A 10,711-nucleotide genomic window follows, 5' to 3' on the forward strand; every position below is an offset into this window, starting at 1 on the left:
TTATCTTTTGCTCATTTATCAATTAATTGGAACATGGCTCTCATTTTTTTACAAATTTGACCCAGTTCTTTTTACGTTTGAGGAGAAAGGGCTTTATCAGAGAAGCTTGGGGAAGGGGACATTTTGATGGTCAAATTCAATTTCTCTTTCTGTTCCTCAGTTTCTTCTTCTCTAAAAGAAGTGGTTGGATTAGGTCTCCGCGGTTAAATCCAACCCCAGCCCCTGTAATACCCACAGAGTAATTAAGGGCTAGTGCAGTGAGAGGCACAGAGAGCCTTTCTTTCCCTTAAGTGGTCCAGGCACTGGGGAGCGTGGGGGCTGGGCCAGGGAGGGAGACTCAGAGTAGCTTCTCAGAGAAGGGCAAGGGACGGCCCGATGGCCACAAGCGACCACTCTATGGGGGAGCTCACACGCTCACTTCGCATCCTAGTCAAGTCATATTCCACGTGTCCCGCCTCCGCCCCCCAAGACGTCATAGGAAGAAGGGCCAGGCAAGGCAAGTGGGACTGTGGGAACATCCCAAGGCCACGTGTAGTTTGGTGTGACGTCACCACACTGACAAGGAAACTTGGCACTACTTAACAGCAGACCCTGTCATGACGAGAGGTGACGCAGTGACGTCGCCTTAGCGTCATGGCGCGGCGTACTGTCGCAGAGGTCGTTTGTATCAGAAAGTAGTATGGACGGCATAGTTCCTATCCGGGTTTCTCTAAGAGTCGAGGAGGAACTGCCCCTCCCTCTGCAAGCCCCCATCTGATAGAAAAACTCTTTCATATTTGCATACATTTTGCATACAAACCAATGGGCTTTAGGAGAGCGGAGGGACGTCGGAGAGTAGTCTACTCCAATGGAAAAAGAGGGAATCAGGCAGGGCAGTTCGTAAGCGACTGAAGCTTCCTCCAATGAACTTTAAGAAGCTCAGGTAAGAGGGATGGGCACGTTGCGCTCAGGAGGACGACCAATGGCGACCGGAGTCCTCTGAGTGACGAGGCCCCCGGCCCAATGAGGATTGGAGGGGAGCGGGGACCTCGTCCAGAGCGACTGCAGCAGAAGCCAGTAGTATGCGTCTATGGGCGGGGTTAGGGCGCGAATGACGGGCGTGATGCCCAATGGCGAGTGCAAGTGCAGGCGGCTCCGGCTAGGAGCGCCGAGGGGGCTGAGGGAGGGGGAAAAGCTCCACAGTGGAGAAGCAGGAAGTAACCGCGGTGAAAAACGGAGGCAGCGGCGAAGGTGGCGTTGGCAGTGGCAGCGGCTGCAGGAATTGGGCAAAGACCACATAGTGTCAGCCTGGCCCGGGACCGGAACAAGTAAGCCCGCCCCGGGTAAATACCCGCCTCCGGCCCCGCCCCCTCGTTGGGGGCGGGTAAATGCCCTCCCCTCCCCCACTTGGGTAAATCCCCCCTCTCTGTCTCTCTCTCTCTCGGGGAGGAGGCGTCGGGGGGGTTGGGGTGGAAGTCTGTACTGGGAAGATGCTGCTCCGCCGCCGCCGCCCACCTGGGTCCGGCCTGGGGTGGGCGAACCCCCGGCAGAACCGTGCTCCCGGCAAGCCAGGTAAATACTCGGGGGCCGGAGGCACTTCGGTACTGGCCCCTTCCCCTAGCCTCCGACCCGGGGTGGTGACGGGTCCCGGGAGGCCGCGAGGGCGCACGACCCAACATGGTGTCTGCGCCCCGGGGGAGCCGGAGCCGCGGACCAGCGGCCTCCCGCTCCTTCAGGCGCGCCCCGGGAGACCCCGCGGGACCGGGTTCAGAGGCTCGAGGCCTGCGGGGTCAGCTCTTCCCCTCCCCCCCTCCGCGGCCGCTCGCGCCTCCGAGGGAAGCTGGTGTCCGGGGCCCCGCCCCACCCCACCCCGGCCTAGCCCTTCCCACCCGGAGGGCCCCCCGGAGCCTGGGAGCGGGGCAGGTCGGAGCCGGCCTGGAGGGCCGGCCCGGGGTCAGCCCCCGGCCCCGCAGGGCCGGCAGCCTCCTGCGGAGCCAGGGAGGCGGGGTGGGACTTCCCGGGCCCGGCCCGCCGCGGCTTGCGTGGCGCGCCCCCCCCCCCCGGCCGCCTCAGTTTCCCCTCGGCCTTAACGCGCCCTGGCACCCGTTCCCCGCCTCGCCGCGCTGCTCTGACCCTGCACCTCGGCAGATGGCAGAGACTTAATTCCGCCCGCTGCCCGGCGCGGCTGCAGCCTAATCGCCGCCTCCCCTCCCTGCCCTGCCCCACCTCGCCCCAGTGCCAGGCGCTGGGAGCCGGGGAGAGCGGAGCCCTCCTCCCCCCTCCCCTCCCCCACGCGCGCCGAGGGGGCCGGGGCCGGAGCGGAACCTCTTCCTGTTCAGCCTTCTTTGGCTTTCGGGCGAGAACAGAAGGAAAATCGGAGGGGGGTGGGCGGCAGCGCGCTGCGGACCGGGAGGCGGAAAGCGCTTCCCGTGAGCTGCGGGCTTCTGCTGCCTCTGGGTGTGCGTTGCGATCCAGTGACCCCAGCCGCCCACCCTGCACCAGGGCCTCGGATGGTGCAGGGGGTGTGGGGATGGCGGGCGGGGAGCGGGGCTTGAGGGCCCCCCGGGCTCAGGCCAGGCACTTCTCGCAGCCCCGGGGAGCAGCCAGGACAAAAGCCAGGGGCCACTGTATCTCAGCTGTAGGTGCCGGAGAAAGGCGAGGAATCCCCATTTTGCTTCACACTGCATGGGTTTTTTCCCTCCTCCTCCATTTGCTCCCCAAGGCCCCTCCACTAGTACCTGCTGCCACCTGCAGAGCCTATCTCCTGTTACCATCCCAGGGCTGGGGACAGGTGAGGGACCTGGCCCCCAAGGACCCGAGGCATCTGGAGAGAAGAGAAGGGGGAGGGGACTGGTGGGGGTAGAGACTCCTTCTCCCTCGCTTTGGAGACTCTGCCCAAACTTCTTCACCTCTGCGTTTTTTTCTGAAGGCCACTGGGTGGCAAGGGCTTGGCGCCGAGGGAGGGAGGGAGGGAGGGGGCCTGGCCTTGAATGGAATTGGTGATGGAGGTGTGGAGCTTTTTACCTTGGTGGCCTCAGGGGTCCCTCCCCCAGCTCCCTCTCACATCCCAGGGTAGCTTCTCCTATCCGTGCTGGTCCCTTGGCTTGGGAAGAAAGGAGAGAGAACGCTGGAGAAAGGAGGGGTTGGCTGAGGGAAGTGTGTGCCACTCTAGGGAAGACTGGGGAGCTGAGCAGCAGGTGTTTGTGACTGAGGAGAGGCCCCGAGCCGAGCCTTTTGTGACCAGCTCTGGGGCATTGTCTCCGGGTCTCTCCGGCTCCTAATCTCTGGATCTCCCTATTCCTGAGGCCATTTTTCACTTTGATCAGTTTTTATTCTCTTTCCAAATGGTAAGAATCACCCCAATTAGCATTGAATTTATGAATGGTCTCAAATGGCCCCAACCTCAGATTTCTATTGTCCTCTCATCCTAATCCTTAGCAGATCTGAGGTATTTTTTTTATCTGAATTTGATATATCTTTTGTGTGCCACTTTACAGTTTTTATTTGATTTTATCCTTAAAACAGTTTTGTAGGGAGTTGGAATAAATCTCTGCCTTTTATAGGTGGTGAAGCTGAATGTGAAACTTAGGATGAGCTTGAATCCCAGTTTAGGGCTCTGACCACTTGGCCCTATTGACTTCCTCATCTTTTGTAGGCTTCCTTTGACTCATAGTTGACCTTAATTGATTCTGTGGCCAACCTTGAGCCTAGATCAGTATATGCATCAACAATTATCGATTAATTGTTTTTTCTTTGCTGGGTACTGAGCTGACTGATGGAGTCACTTCAAGGACAGGGCCCATGTCTGTATCTAAAACCTCTGCTGATTTCAGCCCTCTGTAAACTCAAGACCCTTCTTACCCCCCACCTCCACCCTCACACAGTTCCATCTCTTTCTCTGGCTTTCTTGTTTACTTTCTTGTCTTCACTTTTCTTTCTTGCTATTACTTCTTATCCTTCTCTCTCCCTTCCCTCACCACCATCCTTACCCAGATGCTTTTTTGGACTTTTTCCTATTTGGATCCTCAAAGCTCCTCCCAGTTCAGCCTCTCTAGTAATTGGGACCCTGCCCTCCCACTGCTCCACTGACAACACACTGGTGCAGGCTCTCATTACCAGTTCCCTAGTCTCTTGTAGTAACCTCCTAATTATCTTTGACTCCATTTCCATTCTTTGCCTGACCTTTAATCCAGTCTTCATCCTGCTGGCAGAAACCTCTTCCTTAGAGATGGTTATTCCAATCCTGATCAAACTCTTTGGCAGATTCCTTTTACTCATCAAATAATATTTAAACTCTTCCAATCTGGCCTCCTCCTTTTCCAGCCTTATGTTCCATCATTCCCTTCTCTTTCTGTTTTGTACTTCAGCTAGATCCCTGCCTGATGAATCGGTAGACCTGTTTTTCAGTCCAAACCTTCCTTGTTCTCCCTGGGTGGTAATTTACCTTTTTCTTTAGATCTCAGAATATTGGTTTTTTGTTCTGTAGTCACAGACCCTGCAGACCTGGAAGAGATCTCGGAGCTCATCTAGTGTAGTCCTTTCATTTAACAGATGAGAAAAGTGAGGTCCAGAGAGGTTAATGACTTTAACTAAATAACTGGGAAATAAGCCTCAGGAAAGATTGAACCCACTGTTGAGATTCTAGAGACAGGTTTCTTCCAGCTGTTCCACAGCTGCCTCCCCTTCTCTTGCAATATTGTGTATCAAAGCTGTCTAAGGTGTTGACTTATTCCCCCTACTAGACTGTAAGCTCCTTAAGGACAGAATTGGTGTCTTTGTTTCAACCTTGTGTCTGCCACAGTGGTTAACACAGAGCTCTGCACACAGTGGGTCCTTAATAAATGATTGTTGTACTGCATTGTCCAGTCTGAGGGTTCTTAACAAGGTTAAAGAGAGGGGAAAGGATGGGAAATAAAAGAAAGTTCTCTCCTCCCTGAAGTCTCAACTGCACCCTCTTATTCCCTCTTTCCCCAGGTGTAGGTCCCACCCCCACTATGGGGGACATGAAGACCCCAGACTTTGATGACCTCCTTGCTGCCTTTGACATCCCTGATATTGATGCTAATGAGGCCATACATTCAGGGCCTGAGGAAAGTGAGGGGCCTGGGGCCCAAGGGAAGGCAGAACCCAATGGTGGGGGATCTTCCGGGGAAGGACCAGGGGCTGCTGGAGACGCGGCGGCTCCGGCCCAGCCCTCTGATCATAGCCTTCCCCATCCAGACATCTCTGCTGTCAGCGTTATTGTCAAAAACACTGTATGCCCGGAACAGCCTGATTCTGTGGGTGGTGGTCCAGGTGGGGACGGAGTGCGAGGAGGGCCAGGGCCCAAGGAAGGGACCATGGGACCCCGACAACTACAGAATGGTTTTGGGGGCCCTGAGCCATCCCCCTCAGGAGCTGCCCGCTCCCCAGTTCCTCCCAAAGGAGAGAGTTGGAAAGACAAAACAGGGGAAGGGAAGCCTTCCTTGGACCTCTTTGCACATTTTGGGCCCGAGTCCCAGGCCCCAGGCCCCTTGCCGCCTCCTGTTCCGTCATCCCGTGAGGGGACCCTGACTTCTCCCTCTTTCTCTACCCCTTTTGAATTGAGCCAGGAAAATGGTCCTTCTCTGCTGCCACCTGATTCTTCCCGACCCTCAGGAACCACAGAGCCAGGCAGTGACAGCCCCCTTCGTCCTTCTGGCTCGGGCAGGTCTGGTGTGGCCTCCAGCCCCAAAGAGGTGGGCGTCCTTCCTGCCCAGGGGGGTGGGGCCCCTTTTTTTAAGTCATTGCCAGCCTCAGGAAACCCTCCTAGCTCCCCAAAGCCACTGGGTACCGGTCCACCGAGGGATGAAGATGAAGAAGATGAGGGAACAGCCGACAAGTCTGCCCCTGATACCCCTCAGAGTCCTTCAAGCGGAGCTGAGGCAGCCGATGAGGACAGCAATGACTCCCCAGCCTCTTCCAGCTCCTCCCGACCTCTCAAAGTTCGTATTAAAACTATTAAAACCTCCTGTGGGAATATTACCAGAACAGTGACACGGGTGCCCTCAGACCCTGAGCCCCCTCCTGCCGCTGTTCCCCCGACTGAAGGGACCCTTCCAGCAGAGGCTGGCCCCCCAAAGGCACCCCCGGTGACCTCAACCCCCGAAAGCCCCAAGGTGGTGAGCGTCCAGCTAGGGGATGGCACCAAGCTGAAGGGCACAGTGCTTCCAGTAGCTACCATCCAGAACGCCAGCACCGCCATGCTGATGGCGGCGAATGTGGCCCGCAAGGCCGTGGTTCTGCCTGCTTCTGCCGCCCCCAAGGGCGTGGCCAAAAATGTTCTTGGCTTGGCACCCCAGACTCTGCCCAAATCTGAGGGGAAGGGGGCACTGGGGGGCGGGGGTCAGAAAGTCAATGGTGCCTCTGTGGTGATGGTGCAGCCCTCGCGGCCCACGGGTGCTGGGGGCACAGTGATCTCTCGGACCCAGTCAGGGCTGGTGGAGGCTTTCAACAAGGTCCTCAACAGCAAGAACCTACTGCCGGCTTACCGCCCCAACCTGTGCCCGCCGGCGGAGGCGGGGCTGGCCCTGCCCCCTTCTGGCTACCGCTGCTTGGAGTGTGGGGACGCCTTCTCCTTGGAGAAGAGCCTGGCCAGACATTATGACCGCCGCAGCATGCGCATCGAGGTCACCTGCAACCACTGTGCCCGCCGACTAGTCTTCTTCAACAAATGCAGCCTCCTCCTGCATGCCCGTGAGCACAAGGACAGGGGCCTGGTCATGCAGTGCTCTCACCTCGTCATGCGGCCCGTGGCCCTGGACCAGATGGTCGGGCAGCCAGACATCACGCCTCTGGTGCCTGTGGCTGTGCCCCCCCCGGCGCCCCCCCTTCCTGCCACTCCAGGCAAAGGGGAAGGGGCGGCTGACTCCCCGGCGTTGCCCCCGGCGGCAGAGCCGCCACCAACCTCTGCTCCCACCTTGACTTACACCTGCTTTCGATGCCTCGAGTGTAAGGAGCAGTGTCGGGACAAGGCCGGGATGGCCGCTCACTTCCAACAGGTCGGACCCCCTGCTCCTGGGGTCGCCAGCAACGTGAGTCATCCTTCTCTCAGGGGGAGGGGCCGCGGCCATGAAAGGGGGCGAGGGCTGGGACGGTACCGACAGGCCAAGTAGGGGAGGGCAAGCTCAGGTCTGGGGGGGAGAAAGCTCTGTGGACAAGAAGGGGACACCCCCTGGGGCTCGTGTGGGGTATGTGCGGGCTCAGCCTAAGCCTCCAGTCTGGGCCCCCTCGGAGCCTGCGGCTTCCAGCAGGTGCACTCTGCCTTACTCTGCCCCCCCTTTCCAGGTGTGTTCAACTTGCCCCATGATGCTTCCCAATCGCTGTAGCTTGAGTGCCCACCAGCGCATGCACAAGAGCCGCCCCCCTCATGTCTGCCCTGAGTGTGGGGGGAACTTCTTGCTGGCCAACTTCCAAACTCACCTTTGGGAAACCTGTCTCCATTTCTCCCGGCGCGTCGGATACAGGTGCCCACCCTCTCTTACTTTGTCGTGTCCCCAACTTGGCCCGCTAAGTCTCCTCGGAGGGCTCGGTGGGGCCCCCTCCTTTGTTTCCATTGGTTTCCTGTGGAGCTGTGGAAGGAGGGTCCTGCCTTCCGGGAGTCTGCCTGGCCCACTGCCCGTCCCACTCAGGAGGCTTGCTTGTGGCTGCGGCCCTGCAGCCGCCACTTTTCTCCCTCTCCTCCAGTCTTCCTCTCTCTTTCCCTCACTACTCTCTAGGGGACCAGATCCCTGTTCCCCCAGAATCTGCCCGAGAATGGTACTGTGGGCCAGAGATGGTGTCGTGTTTGGGCTGCCCTCGCCGCTCATTGTCGCTTTCCTCCCAGGTGCCCCAGCTGTTCAGTGGTGTTTGGTGGAGTGAACTCCATCAAGTCCCACATCCAGACATCCCACTGCGAAGTTTTCCACAAGTGCCCCATTTGTCCCATGGCTTTCAAGTCCGCACCCAGCGCTCATGCACACCTCCTCACCCAGCACCCAGGCTTCAATGCCCAGGAAGCCAAGTGAGACCCAGGATCTGGGGGGGAGCGTGGGCCTCCACGGGCTTGGGGGGGCATCTGAGGAGCCAGAAGGAGCCTCTCCCTGCATCCTTCCATAGGCTGATCTACAAGTGTGCCATGTGTGACACAGTCTTCACCCACAAGCCTCTGCTCTCCTCACACTTTGACCAGCACCTGCTGCCCCAGCGCGTCAGTGTCTTCAAGTGCCCGTCCTGCCCTTTACTTTTTGCTCAGAAGAGGACCATGCTGGAGCATCTCAAGGTGGCCGTGGGCACTGTAGCTGAGCATCTTGAGAGGGGCTGGAGGGCGGGGGGGGGGGGCAGGAACCTGCAATGGGAGGGGCAGGAAAAACCATGCTGAAATGTTTCTGGGGACAAGGGGTCAACAGGAAGTAGGGGTTGTGGGAAAATGAAGTGGGGGTTAAGCCATAGAAAGAGAAGCTCCTCTCCCCATCTCAACCATGGTGACTCCCCTCCCTTCTCTCCATCCCACAGAACAGTCATCAGACTGTGCGGCCCGGAGAGGAAGCTGGGGGGAAAGGGACAGGGGGTACCCTGCTTACCCCTAAGCCTGAACCTGAGGAATTGGCTCTGTCTCGGGGTAGGGCAGGCCCTCCCACAGAAGAGTCATCTTCCTCTTCAGAAGAAGAGGAACCCCCTAGTTCCCCTGACCTACCCCGACCAGCTAAGAGGTCCCGACGTGAACCACGGGGGAACAGGGGCAGCAGGGGACGGGGTGGGGGGCTTGGGGGCTGGACCTGCGGCCTCTGCCACTCGTGGTTTCCCGAACAAGACGAGTATGTGGCCCACATGAAGAAGGAACACGGCAAGGTGAGGGGATAGCAGCACCCAGGAGGCCACATGGGACTTTGTGGGGGGCTTGGGACCGGAGATGAGGCGGTGGGATGACGAAGTGGGGTGGGGTAGTTAGTCTCAGATGCCTGAGGGGTGGGTGATGGGGTCCCCGAAGCTCAGTATCAGGGAACCTCACCCTGACTTATCCCCCGGTTCCACCTCTCTCCAGTCGGTGAAAAAGTTTCCCTGCAGACTTTGTGAACGCTCCTTTTGCTCTGCCCCCAGCCTGAGGCGCCACGTCAGGGTCAACCATGAGGGCATCAAGCGTGTCTACCCCTGCAGGTAACCGGGCCTTTGTCCGGCACTAGCTCCCCGGATTGTTTCCCTTCCCCCCCCCCCGCAGGAGGTCCCATGCGGATCCTATCCTTCTCTCCACCCCAGGTACTGCACAGAGGGCAAACGCACTTTCAGCAGCCGGCTGATCTTGGAGAAGCACGTCCAGGTCCGGCACAGGCTGCGGCTGGGTGCCCAGTCCCCAAGTCTGGCAGGGACACTTGCACGTGGCGGTGCCCAGGTACCCAGGGGACCCAAGGGTGGGCGGTCAGTTAGAGGCAGCTCCTGGGAGATGAGATCAACCGCTGGAGGGTGCGGACAGGTCTCAGAAGTGGGCAGCTGAGGGCACGGCTCCCAGAGGCTAGCATGGGGTCACCCTTCCCACCCAGCTGTCACCCTGGCTTTTCCAGGCTTCTGGGCCCAAGCGCCGCCCGTCCTCGGACTCCTGCAGTGAGGAGCCAGACAGCACCACTCCACCAGCCAAACCCCTGCGAGCCGGGCCCGGTGGTGGCGGCCGGCCACCCCTGCGCTACCGGACCTCGAGCGGGGCTGAGCAGGGCCACCCGGGAGGGCTTCGCGGCGACGACGGGGCCTCTCAGTGTCGGGACTGTGGCCTCTGCTTTGCCTCGCCTGGCTCCCTCAGCAGACACCGGTTCATCAGCCACAAGAAGAGGCGCTGTGGGGGGCTTGCTGGCGGGGGAGCGGGGGCTGTGGAGGAAGTGCCTCCCCAGTCGGGGCCTGAGCTTGAAGGAGGGGACTCGCCTTCGCCGGCTTCTGGGGGACCCCTGGTCTGCAAGGTCTGTGGCAAAGGCTTTGACAGCCCGCTCAACCTCAAGACACATTTTCGAACCCATGGCATGGCTTTCATCCGTGCCCGGCAGGGCGGTAATGGGGACAGCTAGGTGACCCCCTCCTCCCTGGGAAGCAGGGGGGAGGGGCCCTGGAGCTCTAGAGGAGGTAAAAACGGACCCCCACCACTGCTGTCTCCTCATGCCCGGGCTAGGAAGGACATCCCCTCCCTCCTCTCATCTCCCTTGCCCCATATTGGGTTTGGCACCTGGGTCCCAGAGAGGACCTTCCTCATCTCATTTCCCGACCTAACACTAATCCTCAGCTCCCCCCTCTCTTCAGGCATTTAGTGTGTAGGTGGGGGGGTGGGGTGGGGATTAGAAACCTGTCTCTACTTTGGTTTTAGAGGCACCCCCAACTGATCCTCCCTCCCCTTCTTGGTTCCCCCCAACCTTAGGCACCAGGAGAGGTGACCTTCCCCTCCTCGGGCCTGCCCCCAGCCTCCTGGCTCCAGGCCCGGCCCCTACAGTGCCTTTCACTTCTCTTTGTTCAGAAACTCTATGGGAGGTTGGTGGGGACCAGGGAGGGCAGAAGGGGTGGGTACTCAGGAATCTTTATTCTTGTAGTAATAAGAATAATTAATAATATTAACATTGAGAGGGGAGGGGAGCGGAGCACTGGGCCCATTAAAACTGCTAGTGGTTTAATCCCAATTCCAGCTTCTACTTTCTGCGCCTTGGGTTGGGCAGGCATAGGAGCTTTCCTGCTGGTCAGCGGCTGACCAAGTTAAGTGAGAACA

At 58.9% G+C, this 10,711-nt stretch overlaps 1 protein-coding gene across 5 annotated transcripts; it reads left to right on the top strand.

The window, feature by feature from the left end:
- Positions 1-661: 661 nt before the first annotated feature.
- ZNF687 (zinc finger protein 687) lies at positions 662-10,622 on the top strand. Of its 5 annotated transcripts, none has more exons than XM_031967505.1 (9): positions 662-1,307; positions 4,954-7,031; positions 7,285-7,463; positions 7,823-7,999; positions 8,095-8,257; positions 8,491-8,826; positions 9,020-9,132; positions 9,232-9,364; positions 9,534-10,622. In XM_031967505.1, the coding sequence occupies exons 1-9, from the start codon at positions 1,070-1,072 to the stop codon at positions 10,023-10,025; spliced, it is 3,909 nt and encodes a 1,302-aa protein (XP_031823365.1). In that variant the 5' UTR covers positions 662-1,069; the 3' UTR covers positions 10,026-10,622. The 5 variants fall into 5 exon arrangements, with proteins under 5 accessions (XP_031823365.1, XP_031823368.1, XP_031823364.1 ...); XM_031967508.1 differs by having other exon boundaries at positions 662-922; XM_031967504.1 differs by having other exon boundaries at positions 1,115-1,322.
- Positions 10,623-10,711: the final 89 nt, after the last annotated feature.

Source organism: Sarcophilus harrisii, chromosome 4 (genome assembly GCF_902635505.1).
Source record: "Sarcophilus harrisii chromosome 4, mSarHar1.11, whole genome shotgun sequence".
NCBI classification, from domain to species: Eukaryota; Metazoa; Chordata; class Mammalia; order Dasyuromorphia; family Dasyuridae; genus Sarcophilus; species Sarcophilus harrisii.